This window comes from Prionailurus viverrinus, chromosome A2 (assembly GCF_022837055.1).
Source record: "Prionailurus viverrinus isolate Anna chromosome A2, UM_Priviv_1.0, whole genome shotgun sequence".
In the NCBI taxonomy this organism is placed as follows: Eukaryota; Metazoa; Chordata; class Mammalia; order Carnivora; family Felidae; genus Prionailurus; species Prionailurus viverrinus.
The window spans coordinates 81,540,484-81,556,666 of record NC_062562.1 but is presented as its reverse complement, the minus strand read 5'-3'; the positions used below and the strand labels follow the sequence as shown (position 1 = coordinate 81,556,666).

General features: G+C 36.8%; 1 protein-coding gene across 3 annotated transcripts in view; it reads right to left on the bottom strand.

Annotated features, from left to right (window-relative positions):
- Positions 1–16,183, bottom strand: part of DNAJC2 (DnaJ heat shock protein family (Hsp40) member C2) — a 36,584-nt gene that overhangs the window by 8,204 nt on the left and 12,197 nt on the right. For all 3 annotated transcript variants that reach the window (XM_047848212.1, XM_047848219.1, XM_047848221.1), the window contains 6 exons: positions 5,478–5,576; positions 4,123–4,264; positions 2,069–2,149; positions 1,137–1,202; positions 602–693; positions 195–316 (listed from right to left, as the gene is read on the bottom strand). In XM_047848212.1, coding sequence (XP_047704168.1) covers positions 195–316; positions 602–693; positions 1,137–1,202; positions 2,069–2,149; positions 4,123–4,264; positions 5,478–5,576 — 602 coding nt within the window. The remainder of the gene's footprint in view (positions 1–194; positions 317–601; positions 694–1,136; positions 1,203–2,068; positions 2,150–4,122; positions 4,265–5,477; positions 5,577–16,183) is intronic.

Here is a 16,183-nt window from a genome sequence, read left to right as displayed (position 1 = left end):
ATACGACATGTTTTTGCTTAGTAAGAATTTGCTGGTAAAAAATATCCCTGTAATTATCAATGGTACCAACTTACCACGATTTACGCACAGTTGCACCTAATTCTCTACTTCAAGATTATAGTTTTTAAAAGAGATCTGAAGATTAAAGATTTTATGAACAATCTGAAGTCTAGCTTCATCAAATGTCACCTTACTTTTTCTTTAGCTTCTTGCTCCTTCCGTTTTGCTTCTGCTTTTGCTTTCTTTTCTGCTTCTTTCTTGGCTTTTTCTTCTTCCTTAAATTTTTTTATCCTTGGATCACAGCTATATGCATTGTCTACCAGAAAAAAAAGTTAATTTTTTCAATTTCTAATTCAACTTCTAACATTTAACTAAAGATCCTTTTAAATTAATTGACTGATTTTGGGAGAGTGCACACCTGTGAGCAGGGAACAGGGTCAGAGGGAAAGAGAGACTCTTAAGCAGACTTCATGCTCAGCACGGAGTGTGACACAGGGCTTGATCCACGACCCTGGATCATGACCTGACCCAGAATCAACTGACTGAGCCACCCAGGCAGGCGCCCCCAAAGAACCTTTTTAAAAATACTAATTATACTTACCAACTAATGTTCTTATCCTATTCATTTCTTCTTTTTTTCTTTGTGCCCTTGTTGCTCTGTTCTGCTTTTCAATCCATCTCCTCTCATCACGACTATAAAATATTGGAAACAGAGTATTGGTTATAGATGGTATGACTGGAAAATGTAATATTTTATAAATTTATGTATAAATAATGTCTGATATTAACATTAAAGGGTGATTCTACTTAGTATTAATTTTTGTTGACTTTTTTAGAATATTCATGTCGAAGGTATTTCCCTACACACACAAAGAAAACTAAAATTAAACCAGTTATGCAAACAGAAGAAAAATAATTTGCTGAAGTGAGCTTTTGTGACAATTATATTCGTTGGTCATTTGTTAACATACCCTAACCATTTGGCCCCATCTAGTTTAACTTGTGAGATGGGATCTCAAAACACTCAACTCAAAAAATGATACACAAAAAGAAAATTTATACAAAAAAATATATGTAGTATATTTTTACATCATCACAAATAACCATCTTCCTTTATTAGTGACTTACATACATACCATTCTGCTTTTTCTTTTTCTTCTTCATCTAAATAAGAAAATTCTCTCCAAGAATCAAAATTATACCTAAAATAGAAATTAAAAAAAAAAAATCAAGCTAACAAATAAAAAAAATCTTCCTTGTAAGATTAAGTTAAGTGCATATAGTGCTAAGAAACATTAAAGGCAAGGTTGTCTTGCAGACAGCGCCCCTCACATGGTGGCACTAACACTATGCTCAAGTCGTCTTCTTCCTCTTCGTTAAATGACACTGATTTGGTATGAAAATCTAAAAGTATACTCCTCACCCCTAAACTAAAATCACACCTCCCTGCCATCTCTCCATTAGCTTTTTCTCTTGCCTGGAACTTGTTTAAGTTCTCCCTACTTTCTCCTTTCCTAGTCTGTCACGCCTTAAGGCAGCCCTCATAGTGGCTATTGTATCTCTGATTTGTATCCTCTGAAGGGAAAAGCAACTACAACTGGTAGAGCTAAATTTGGTTATTTTTGTTTCACAATAATTTCATGTTTTCATTTACCAGATACTTAATCAGAAAATATAGCAAATGTAATACAAATTGGCCATGAGTATTGTGTTCATTAAACATTAGTGAATCAGAGACAAAAAAGCACTGCCTTCCTTGTGTATTCAAGTATTTTTAATAGCAAGACAAATGAAAATATTTTCATTTTTACTGAAATCAAATGGCTCCTTAATAGTATGCTTGATATCTAGAAATGTGATGATAAGAAAACAGATTTTAAAAATCATAGAAGCCTAAATATCACGTAGGAGATTACAGCAGTATGTGAAAACTATTATGATTATTTCTGAATAGAGTGCTTTTGTTCTGTGATTCTATTTTTCAATAAATTTATGAAAAATCAAGTATTTATTGCATACATATCCTTTTAAAAAATGACAGCATCATAGGAACAGTGTATTCACTTACCAGAAAGAATAAAATGCATCTACATCTTCAAATGATGAATTCATATCACCAAGTTTAGGAACATTTTTTTTATTTGACCATCTGAAATAATAAAAGACAACAATTCAAAATCTGTACAAAGGTCAACAAACTAATTTATTAAAAAACATTTTTTATAAATCCTCTACATCCCTTGTGACTAAGAAATGGGGCTGGAAGATCAGCAGTGAGGTGTCAAACAATACAGGAGCAGGGAGAGAGGACAAGGGTAGATGGGGTTGGGGAAAACAATGGAACGATGTTCTCACCATCAGGTTGTCTTCAGTTCTACAAATTACAGGCTTGTGGCAGCTGCCATACTAGCTAGGAAAAACAGGCAGTGCCCCCTTTCCCAAGCTCACATACTCCTGCCTCTACACAGGCAGCACAGAAGCAACCTGCAGGCTCACATTTTTTTTTCTTAGAGAGTAAGAGTGTGAGCGGGGGAGAGGGGCAGAGGGAGAGAGAATCTTAAGCAGGCTCCACACTCAATAGGGAGCCCAACTCAGGACTGTGGCATCATGATCTGAGCCAAAATCAAGAGTCAAGCACTCAACCAAATGAGCCACCTGTGCACCCCCCAGATTTTTAAAAATGTTAATATAGAGGGAAGATTCCCCCACCTTCTCATTGCCATGACCATCCCCACAAAGAGTCAGGACTTCTAAAGCAGCTCATCCATCATCTCGGAAAGGATTCTGTGGTTGTTACTGACCCATGTTTTCTACTCTATGAAACCATTCCACAACAAAATGTATTACACCATTTTGTTTTTACCACCTTCAACACTATTATAAAAAAATGAGGAGAGTGGATGGAGAAAATATTTAAGTTGCACTAAGCCGATGAAGTGGGTCTTAAGCCTGGCTGTACATTAGAATCACCGGGGAGTATTTAAATACCCTACAGGCATTCCAAGCTAATTAAACTGAAATCACAATTAAATTAAAATTTCTCCAAGTGGAACACAGCCATCAGTTTTTTAGCCTCTCCAGGTGATTCCAACATGCAGCCACACTGTGCTCTAAGGAAACCCTCCAGTGCAGATGAAACCAAAAAACACAGAATATTGATATACACCATTTAAAAACGGACTTCAATGAAATAAATTACATATACAGTAACATTAAAGATATCTCATCCTTGGGGCACGTGGGTGGTTCAGTGTCTGACTTCAGCTCAGGTCATGACCTCACAGCTCGTGAGTTCGAGCCCTGCATTGGGCTCTGTGCTGACAGCTCAGAGCTTCGAGCCTGTTTCGGATTCTGTGTCTCCCTCTCTCTCTGCCCCTCCCCTGCTTGTGCTCTCTCTCTCAAAAATAAATAAACATTAAAAAAAAAAAATCACCAAAAGAGAGAAAAAAAAAAGATATCTCATCCTTTGTCAGAGAACTTTATGATAATGAAATGCTCCAAGAAAACAGTTCCAAAAGAACAAAAGCTTTATCAGATGATAAGGGGCCAGAAAGAGTATGTACCCATCAGTAAAAGGGAAGCAAAAGAATGGGAAATTACTATCACCTAAGTAAAATATCACACTACATAAAGTCAGCTACTGTTCTTTCCCACAAAGGAAATCAAAAAGAAAAATATCCTATGAGGTGTAAAGGAATTTCACCATCAAAAGGCAGAACTTCTGGGGTGCCTGGGTGGCTCAGTTGGTTAAGTGTCTGACTTTAGCCCAGGTCATGATCTCACAGCTTGTGAGTTCGAGGCCCGCATCAGGCTCTGTACTAAAAGCTCAGAACCTGGAGCCTGCTTCTAACTCTGTGTCTCCCTCTTTCTCTGCCCCTCCTCCCCTGCTCATGCTCTGTCACTCCTGTCTGAAAAATAAACATTAAAAAAAAGAAAAAGGCAGAACTTCTGTTCAGAGAGCAAAATAAATGAGAGCAGTACATTCACCAGAGGGGCTCAATACTGTACAGAAGAAGGACAAAGAGAACAAAACTTTTATCAGGGGAAAAATGCAGAAACCTGGAAGATTACATGAAGAGGGCCAATATAGCATTCTGATCACAAGGGGATCCCTTAACTCACCTAGAATTCCGTTCAAACACTGGGGAAAACACTTCGAAGAAATTGTCCTTTGCTTCACTTTTAGAAGGAACTGAGTTATCAAAAGTAGGATCTACACTGTTGAATGCCCGTCTTTTCACTGGATCAGATAACATTTCATAAGCTGAGGAAAAAATGGTAAGGTCACATTACTATGATGCTACATTTTTTCTCTGTGAGAAAAAAATCCCCTTCCTTTAAAAAAAAAGTTATTTTTCGGGGTGCCTGGGTGGCTCAGTCGGTTAGCTGACCAACTTTGGCTCAGGTCACGATCTCACAGTTCGTGAGTTTGAGCCCCTCGGGCTCTGTGCTGACAGCTCAGAGCCTGGAGCCTGCTTTGGATTCTGTGTCTCCCCCTCTCTCTACCCCTCCCCTGCTCACACTCTGTGTCTCTCTGTCTCTCAATAATAAACATTTTTTTAAAAAGGTTATTTTTCATATTTAAAAATTTTGTGTGTTTGTGGGAAGGAAAATATTGAATGCAGGTAATGATACCACTAGTGCTACTGGATAGAATCTGACTTCATAACTTCTTTCAGTACCTCTTCTGGAAGGCAAGTGACAAAACAGTGGTTAAATACTCATCCCTTAAGAATGCATGACTCCAAGGAAATAGAAATAGCTAGAAAATTAACTGTTAGAGTCCAAGATTGTAAAAAACAAAAAAAAAAACAAAAAAAAACCCAACAAAGAACCTTTAGCATCTAGCATCTTGAGCACTACATAAGAGTAGGCCCAAAAGAGTAAGTCTGGAAGGGGTGTACACGATTTTAAAAAGCTATCATCAAAATGTAAAATCACACCTAACAACACACACTTAGATATGGTAACAATCTATATTAATTTGCTTAACGAAGATATGGCTATATAAACAGCAATAAACGTCGTCTTGAGTCCCACAGCAGGATACAATCAACTTTTGGATTTAAATTAGCAAAACATCTGAGGACAATTTAGTCCTACAAAGTATCTGAAACGGAGAAATAACTTAGCATTCTTGTTAGAGAACACTTAGGATGAAATGACTGCAGGATGAGTTTCTCATATAAGAATCCCCAGAAGATCTCATTAACACACGGACTGTCAGCGGACCTGAGGTGGGGACCTGGTTGCTGCATTCCTGATAAGCTGCCAGGTGCTGATGCTGCTGGTTGAGAGAACCTTGCTTTGGGAGTAAGGCTCTGGGGTGGGTTATCAGAAACAACCAGATATAACCGAAAGTGTTTTTAAATGTCATGGTATACTTAAATTAACTACAGTATATACACTAGAAATCCAATCCTAGCACTTAATGATCACCACCATTACAAATTCCTGACTCTAAGGTATTTTCTTACCTTTAGTTATGCAAGTGAAGTAGTCATTATCTCCTTCTTTGATTGGTTCACCAGCTGCTTTCCGTTTGTCTGGGTGATGTTTTAAAACCATTGCTTTATCTACAAAACAAGCCAGATTTAGATAGTTTGTCACTTTATGCATCAAAACTAAAAATAAAGATGAGGAGCTTGGGAAGATGGCGGCGTAGGAGGATCCTGAGCTCATCTTCTCCCACGAACCCATCAAGGCTGCAACTGCACACAGTGCAACTCACTCTGAAAAGGACCTGAAGACTAACAGAACAGCTTTTCCATAGCTAAAGATGTAAAGAGAAAGCCACGTTGATAAGAGGGGAAGAGGTGCGGCTGGGAACCAAATCCCTGGGGTGGCAACCCTTAAGCAGGAAGGAATTCACAGGTGCAGAGGTCCTCCCTGGGGAGTAAAGGGATCAAGTCCCCACTGGGCACCCTTGCCCTGAGGTCCTCTACACAGGGAAGAGAAGCCCCCATTAACATCTGGCTTTGAAAGTCAGCAGGGCTTACTTCACTCCAGGAGCTGGAAGGCTATCCTGAGACTCTGCTTTTAAAGGGCAAACATGCCATATCACTTGCTCTAAGACCCAGCACAGAGGCAGCAGTTTGAAATTGCCTGGGTTATTTATATGTGACAGAGATTTACTAATTATACAGTATGTGCCAGAGGAGCAGAAAATTCCGTAGGAATTTTCTCCAGAACGAAAAGTGCTGGCAGGTGCCATTTTCCTTCCCTCCTTCAGCCTAGCTGTCCCGATGCTGGTGGGAGCCAGTTGTGACACTCTCCATCTGCCTTGCTAACACTCTTGTCCCACCTCACGTTCCCTGCAGAAACACCCCACCCAAAGGCGCCCATCCAATGTGGCGGCCATCCCACCATACTTGGTGGGCAGCCCTGGTTAGAACTAGTGCCTCTCAAAAGCAACTATGGACGGAAGAGGGGGGCAGCCCTATTCATCAACACACCTGCCACAGTTTGTAGCCTGACCCTTAAGCCAGCTATGTTGGAGGAAGCCTTGCCTGTCAATGCACCACACCCACAGTAGTGCTGGACCAGTCACAACGGGAGAGTGCACACAACCCCCACAGAAATCATTCCTGGAGAGACTGGTTCTGGTGACCAGGTGGGAATCGCACTACTGGGCACCACAGGACACCTTTTATATAAAGCCACTACTCTCAAGAGCAGGAGAAGGAGCTGACCTACCTAACACACAGGAACAAACACAGAGTCAGACAAAATGAGACAGGAATATGATCCAAATGAAAGATCAAGACAAAATCCAATTAAAAGAGCTAAACAAAATGGAAATAAGCGTTCAACCTGACTAAAGGCTCCAAGTAATAGCCATAAAGATTGGAGGGAAGAGTGAATGATACTGTGAGTACTTCAACAAACAGACAGAAAATATGAAAAACAAGCTCGAGGGAATCAATGCCTGATTAGAGGATGCAGAACAGATCAGTGATCGAGAAGACAGGGTAATGGAAAGCAACCAAGCTCAACAGCAAAAAGAAAAAAAGAATTTAAAAAATGAGGATATGTTAAAGGACTTCTGCAACAACATCAAGTATAAGAACATCTATATTATAGGGGTCACAGGAAAGGGGAGATGGGGCAGAAAACTTATTTGAAGAAATAATGGCTGCAAACTTCCCCAACCTGTAAGGAAATAGAAACCAGCTCCAGGACATAAAGGGAGCCCCAAACAAGATGAAACCCAGGAGGTCCATCCCAACACACAGTAATTAAAATGGTAAAAATTAAAGATGAACAGAGAATCTTAAAAGCAGTAAGAGAAAAAGCAAACAGCTACATACAAGGGGAACCCTATAAGGCTGACTTTTCAGCAGAAATTTTGCAGACCAGAAGCGAGTGGTGACACATTCACATTGCTGAGGGGAAAACAACAACAACAAAACCTATAACCAAGAGAACTGTACCCAGCAAGGTTATCATTCAGAATGGAAGGAGAGAGAAAGAGTTTGCAAGACAAACAAAAGTTGAAGGACTTGATGACCACTCAAGCAGCTGTACAAGAAATGTTAAAGGGAAGTCTTTAAGTGAAAAGAATAAGAGAAGAACATGGTGAGAGGAACACTTCACTGGTAAAAGCAAACATACAGTGAAGATAGTAGTTCAATCACTTATAATGCTAGTAAGGAGGTAAAAAGACAAAAGTAGTAAAATCAACTATCTACAAATATCAGTCAACAGATACACAAAACAAAAAAATGTAAAAAGTACTTGAACTTAAGCAACTATCAACTTAATATAGACTGATGTTATATATGAACTTCATGGTAACCACACACCATAAAACTTTAATAGGCACAAAAAAAATAAAGGAATCCAAGCATAGCTCTAAAGAAAGTCATCACATCATGAGGGTCGAGAGCATGAGAAGAATAAAAAAAAGGACAAGAGCTACAAAAAAAAACCCAAACAAAACAAAACCCAGCAAGCAATTGGCAAAATGGCAATAAGTACATACCTATTAATAATTGCTTAAAATGGGAGTGCCTCAGTCAGTTAAGCATCTGACTCCTGATTTTGGCTCAGGTCATGATCTCACTTTTCGTGGGATCGAGCCCTGCATCAGGTTCCATGCTAATAGCACAGAGCCTACTTGGGGTTCTCTCTCTCTGCCCTGACCCACTCAATGCACGCGCTCTCTCTCTCTCTCTCTCTCTCTCTCTCAAAATAAATAAACAAACATTAAAAAAAAAAATTGCTTAAAATGTAAATGGTCTAAATATGCCAAAAAAGACAGAGTGACTGAATGGATAAAACAAGACCCCTCTATGTAAGAACATGATGTCTACAAGAGACTCACTTCAGACATAAAGACATATACAGACTAAAAGTGAAGTGATGGAAAAAGATAGTCCATGCAAATGGAAGCAGGAAAAAAAAGTTGGAGTAGCAATACTCTACCAGATGAAACAGACTTTAAAATAGGCTGTAACTAGAAACAAAACAAAGCATTACTTAATGATAAAGAGATCAATCCATGAGAGGCTATACCAATTGTAATTATCTATACACCTAACAGAGAAGCACCTAAATATATAGAAAAATTAATGGTTATAAGAAAAGAAATGGATGGTAATACACAATAATCATAGTAGCCTTTAACACCCCACTTACATCAAAGGATAGAATATCCAATAGAAAATTAATAAGGAAACAGTGGCTTTGACAACACATTAGACCAGATGTACTTAACAGATACAAACAGAACACTGCATCCAACAGCAGAATACACATTCTTCTCAAGTGCACATGAAACATTCTCTAGGATAGATTTCATGTTAGGCCATAAAACAAGTCTCAATAAATTTAAGAACATAGTAATCATACAAGCATCTATTACAACCACAACATTATGAAACTAGAATCACAGGAGAAAAAAACAGGAAAAAGCAAAAATATGGAAGCTAAACAACATGCTACTAAATCAGCGGGTCAAAACATTACCTTGAGACAAATAAAAATGAAAATGCAATGGTCTAAAAACTCTGGGACATGGCAAAAGCAGTTCTAAGAGGGAAGTTTACAGCAATACAGGCGTACCTCAAGAAAGAAAAAAAAACAAACTCAAACAATCTAACCTTATACCTGAAAGAAAAAGAACTAGCAAAAGAACAAACAAAACCTCAAGTTACTAGAAGGAAGGAAATAATAAAGATCAGAGTGAAAATACTGAAATAGCGAGACTAAAAAAAAAAAAAAAGAAAAAAAAAATCAATGAAACTAAGAGATGGTTCTTTGATAAAATTGATGAACCTTTACTACGGCCATTAAGACAAAGAATATTCCAATGAATAAAACTTGAAATGAAAACGGATAAGCTACAACTGACATCACAAAAATACAAAGGAATGAAAAATTATACGCCAACAAATTGGATAACCTGGAAGAAATGGATAAATCCCTAGAAACATACAATCTTCCAAGACTCAATCAGAAAAAAGAAAAAAGTCTGAACAGACTGATTACTAGTAATGAAATTGAATCAGTAACCAAAAAACCCCTAACAAACAAAAGTTGAGGATCAGATGGCTTCATAGGAGAATTCTATCAAACACTTGAAAAAGAGTTAATACCTATCTTTGTCAAAAACAGAAGAGGAAGGAATGGTTCCAAATTCATTCTATGAGGCCAGCATTACCCCAATACCAAAACCAAAGACACTACAAAAAAACCAAAATTACAAACCAATATCCCTAATGAATACAGACGCCAAAAATCTTCAATAAATATTAAGAAACCAAATACAGCAATATATTCAAAGGATCATACACCATGATCAAGTGAGATTTAGTCAAGGAATGTAACAATGGTTCAACAACTGCAAATCAATCAACATGATACACCATATTATCAATGAAGGATAAAAATCATATGATCACCTCAATACATGTGGAAAAAACATTTGACAAAATTCAACATCTATTAATGATAAGAACTCTCAATAAAGTAGGTACAGAAAGAACATACCTCAACTTAATAAAGGCCATATATGACAAACCCACACCTAACATCATACTCAATGGTGAAAAGCTAAAAGCGTTTTCTCGAGATCAGGACAAGGTGAGGATGCCTATTTCTTGCCTCTTTTACTCTCAACATTGTACTGGAAGTCCTAGTCACAGCAATTGGGCAAGAAAAAGAAATAAAAGCCATTCAAATTAGAAAGTAGTAAAACTGTCACTATTTGCAGATGACACGATAATATACATAGAAAACCCTAAAGACACCACCCCCAAGAAATTAGAATGAATGAATTCAGTGAAGTTGCAGGATACAAAAATCAATACACAGAAATCAATTGCATGTCTATATAATAACTAGCAGGAAGAAAAATTAATAAAACAATCTCATTTACAACTATAGGTGAAACACCTAGGAACAAATTTAACCAAGGAGTTGCAAGACCTGTACTCTTAAAAATGTAAGACACTGATGAAAGAAACTTAAGATGACACAAATAAATGTAAAAATACAGCATACTCAAAGATTGGGAGAACAATTGTTAAAAATGTGCATAACTACCCAAAGAAATCTGCAGATTCAATGCAATCCCTATCAATCCCTATCATCCCTATCAATGGTGTTTTTCACAGAACTAGAATAATCCTAGATACCTGGAGGCATCACAATCCCAGATTTCAAACTATACTACAAAGCTATAGTACTGAAAACAGTATGGTACTCGCACATAAACAGACACATAGATCAATGGAACAGAGAGCCCAGAGATAAATCCACATATATATGGTCAATTAACATATGACAAAGGAGGCAAGCATACACAATAGGAAAAGACAGCCTCTTCAATAAATGGTGTTACAAGTGAACAGCTACATGTTAAAGAATAAAAGTGGGTCACTTTCTTACACCATACACAAAAATAAACTCAAAACGGATTAAAAACTGAAGTATGAGATGTGAAACCATAAAATACCTAAGAGTAATGTCTTAGACATTGGCCTTAGCAATATTTTTCTGGATGTGCCTCCCTAGGCAAGGATAATAAAAGCAAAAATAAACACTTGTAACCTACACCAAAATAAAATCCTTCTGCTCAGTGAAGGAAACAACCAAGAAAACAAACAGGCAACCTGCTGAACAGAAGATATTTGCAAATGACATGTCTGATAAGGGGTTAATATTCAAAACACAAAGAACTCATACAACTCAATAGCAAAAAATCCAAATAATTTGATTAAAAAATGGGCAGAGGACCTGAACAGACATCTTTCTAAAAAGGATATACAGATGGCCAAAAGACACTTGAAATGATGCTCAGCATCACTAATCATCAGGGAAATGCAAACCAGCTCACACCAGTCAGAATGGCTACTATCAAAAAGACAAGAACTAAGCTTTGGCGAGAATATGGAGAAAAGGGAATCTTCATGCACTGTTGGTAGGGTTATAAGTTGGGCTTATAAATATAATAGGGTATTGGGGTTATAAATATAATAGGGTGTTAGCGACTACGAAAAATAGTATGGAGGTTCTTAAAAAAATTAAAACAGAAATATTACATGACCCAGCAATTCCATTTCTGGATATTTATTTGAAAAAACAAAACAAAACACAACAACCCAAACCAAAACAAACACATTCATTCAAAAAGATATATGTGCCCCTATGTTTACTGCAGCATTATTTATAATAGCAAGATATGGAAGCAACTTAAGTGTCCATCTATAGATGATTGAATAAAGAAGATGTGGAACATATATATAATGGAATATCACTCAGCCGTAACAAAGAATGAGATCTTGCCATTTGCAACAACATAGACCTCCAGGTATCATGCTAAGTGACACTGAGACAAAAATAAATACTATATGGTTTCACTTATATGTGGACTCTAAAAAACAAAACAGAGGGACAAACAAACCTTCCCCCACCCAAAGACTCATAAGTATAGTGAACTGGTGATTGTTAAAAGGGAGGGTCAGAGGTTGGGTAATTGGTGAAATAGGTAAAGAGAATTAAGAGGTACAAATTTCCAGTTATAAAATAAATAAGTCGTTGAGATGAAATGTACAGCACAGGGGACAGAGTCAAAATATTGCATTCAGTTTGTATGGTAACAGAGTGTAAGTACACTTATGGCAAGCATTTTGTAATGTATATAAATGCTGAACCACTCAGGCGTATGCTGTACACCTGAAACTAATATAATGCTGTACGTCAACTATACTTCAATAAAAAAATAAAAATAAAAAAACATGAGCTACACAGAGCCATTTGTAAAATCATAATATCAATTTTAAAATATTTTATGCTATGGTAAAATATAAACTTGTTACATGTGGAAATCATAGAAAAAGAAGGAATTATTTTAAGGACTGGCCAAAATGCCAACACCCAAAGACAATTACTGCTAACATTTCTGACATATTTTCACGCAGATCTTTTTTCCTTAAACATGTTTAAAAAAAACTAGGTATAATTGTAACATATATACCAATTTACAGTCTGATTTTTTCAAATTAACATTACACATTTGCATTTTCTGTTACAAACTTCAAAAAAACAATTTTTTTTAAACTTTTTAACGTTTATTTATTTTTTGAGAGACAGAGCATGAGCAGGGGAGGGGCAGAGAGAGAAAGGGAGTCACAGAATCCGAAGCAGGCTCCAGGCTCCGAGCTGTCAGCACAGAACCCGATGCGGAGCTCAAATCCGTGAACTGTGAGATCATGACCTGAGCTGAAGTTGGATACCTAACTGACTGAGCCACCTAGGCGCCCCAATTTTCGTTTTTTAAAGTGGGCTCCATGCCCAACATGGGGCTTGACCTCACGACCCTGAGATCAAGAGTCAGATGTTCTACCAACTTAGCCAGCCAGGTGCCCCTTCAAAAAATTTTTAATGATTGCTCAGTAAAGTATTTCAAATAGATTTATCATAATTTATTTCTCTATTGCTGGATATTTAAATTGCTTCCAATTTTTCACTATTATAAGTAATGCCAATTTTAATCATTTTGTAGAGATGTATTTGTACATATTCAGGATTCTTTCTTCTGAGGATGTACTTACAGAGATGACATTAGTGAGTGAAAATGTAGGAACAAGTTCCTTTCTAAATGTTAGGCTACTTCATATGTATTTCACCACAGCCTCGCCAGCAATGGGTATTAATTATTTAAACCTATAATTATTACTGGGCTCAACAATATTTTTGGTTCTATCTTTCATCCTTCATCTATAGAGGAAGGAGAGGTTGTTCTGGTTTCTCTTCTTTGTTTGATTCACTTTACTAGGTTATGGCTAGCTGTTAACATCTGTTGAACACTTAATATATACTAGCACTATTCATCAGTTAATCTTTCTAATAACCCAATGAAGAAAGTGCTATTATTTTCTCCATTTTATGGAAGAGGAAATTGAGGCAAAGAGAGGTTAAGTAACCATGACTCTTTCAACCCATCCAAAAGTCCCCAGCAAATCAGGCTTCTGTCCAATGCTTGATGCAAATGCTTTCTCCAACTGCTGTTATTACACTTGTTTTTTTACTTTTTTTTTTTTTTAATGTTTCTTTATTTCTGAGACAGCAAGCGAGTGAGCATGAGCAGGGGCGGAGCAGAGAGAGGGAGACACAGAATCCAAAGCAGGCTCCAGGGTCCGAGCTATCAGCACAGAGCCCGACGCGGGGCTCGAACTCACAAACCGTGAGATCAAGTACCTGAGCCGAAGTCAGACGCTTAACCAACTGAGCCACCCAGGTGCCCCTATGCTTATGTTTTAAAAAGTCTTTTTGGCAGGGGGAAAGTTTCCTCTCTGTACATCCCCCATGAGCATCACAAGCTACCTATTACTTAGTGTTACATCAGATAAAGGTTTAAAATAATATAGGATTTGAAACAAAAGAGTGTTTTAAAACAAGTTTTCATTTCCCTTAAACTCATAACTTCTGTTTATAATGGAAAGTGCTCAGTTATTAATAGAGAAGAATGCTTTAAGAGTGATCAATAAAATTCTTTAAAAATAATTTTGTCTGAAGTGTTTTCTACATTTTAAATTTTACAATGAAAACCTGAGACCCCCCCCCATTCCCTCCTGTTCTATTCCTGTTCAGCAAAGCTCAATTTTCTTAATGTAATACCTCAGCTTTAAATTCAAAAGTGATTGCCTACTATATTTGCTTCTAAAATGCTTTTCTATAAATACTGTTGTCATTGTGTCTGTGATATACATTTTTTATATTCCATTTATATTTATTTTTTAATATAACTTGTTTCTGTGATATATATAATACATATAAATCACACCTATGTATACATGTGTATGTTTATGACACACACACACAATTTATGTATATGTACAACTTCTACTTCTTGAGATGGGAGACTTTCACTGCCAACTAACCTAATGAGAACCTATGGGGGGGGGGGTGGAATCCTCAAAATAGAAGTTTTACATAAATAAAAAGAACATGTGTACATGTTACATATATGTATACTTACATATAATTTATATATGTACAATATACAGATCAGTCATTTTCATTTATATTTACTGATCATTTCTTTTATAATTTTTTTCTGAGTACTTACAAACTTAGAAGGCACTTCATTCTCAACAATTTTAATGTATTTTCTAGTTTCATTAATATTTTCTACAGTTAGAACATTTTTTTTTTCCAACGTTTATTTATTTTTGGGACAGAGAGAGACAGAGCATGAACAGGGGAGGGGCAGAGAGAGAGGGAGACACAGAATCGGAAACAGGCTCCAGGCTCTAAGCCAGCAGCCCAGAGCCCGACGCGGGGCTCGAACTCACGGACCGCGAGATCGTGACCTGGCTGAAGTCGAACGCTTAACCGACTGCGCCACCCAGGCGCCCCTACAGTTAGAATATTTTTAAATTCTTTTTTTAATTATAATTTTAACATATTCAAGTTACTATCTAAACCATTCATGTTTTTGAAGTCCTAATTACACTGAATAATCCTTCCCTTCTCCAGTGATGTATGATATCTCCTTTATCATGGTAAATTTTACCAGGGTTTGTTTCTGGTTACCTATTCTTGCCCTGGGATCATCTTTAAAATGACTATACCCTTCTATATATTTGATGGTAACATCCAAAAAATTATATTATTTCTGCATCTTTCTCCTACATCTAGCCACCTGACACAACCCCCTTTTGGTTTTCTAGGTAGATCCTGTATTATCTATAAATATTTCTTTTCTTCTTTCTAATAGCCCTCTTATTTAATCTTAACTCACTAAACCATACTCCTAATAGCATAAAAAAATAATAGGCAGGTTAGCTTCTCCCAGGGATTTTACTGGTAATATCACCAAAACCACATGGTTAAATTTGTTAGCTGTGGGTGTGAAATATTTACCAAAATAGAAAATTAGCTGTATTTCTTTGCGAAGTTCTATTTATCAAAAAGGAATGGTTATTGTGTTTTATACATTTTCCCTAGAGGAAATCACATATTATCTAAACCATAAATAGATTTAACTATATTAATGTATTTCCTAAGTTGGATTCCTAAGGGAAATCCTACCTCTACATGGGTATTATTCTTTTAATGTGCTGTTGAGTTCAATTAGCTATTATTTTAACTGGCATTTTTTGGTTTTATATTACATTCATGGATGAGATCTGTCTGTAGTTTTATTAAGTCTCTCCTTGTCAGGTATTAACATTTTATTTATTATTTTTAAGGCAATTTTTTAGAGTAGTTTTAGCTTTACAGTACAGTGAGAGAATGGCAGAGACTTCTTACATGCCCTGTCTCTCTACATGCATAGCCTCCCCCTCCTCTGCTACCACCATCAGGCATCAGAGGTGACGAACTGTTACAACTGATGAACCTACAATGATACATCATAATCACCCAAAGTTCGTAGTTTACATTGCTGTTCACTTCTGGTGGTGTACATTCTATGGGTTTGGACAAACGTATCATAACATGTATCCATCACTGCAATATTTTATAGAATTTCCACTGCCCTAAAAATCCTGTGCTTGCCCTATTCATCCATCCCTACTCTCCCAACCCCAGGCAACCACGATTTTTTTTACTGTCTACATAATTATCTTTTTATGCCAGGTTTTCATACCAGGATTACGTTAACTTCACAAACTAACTGTTCCAAAACAGTTTTTTTTTTAATTTTTTTTTTTTAACATTTATTTATTTTTGA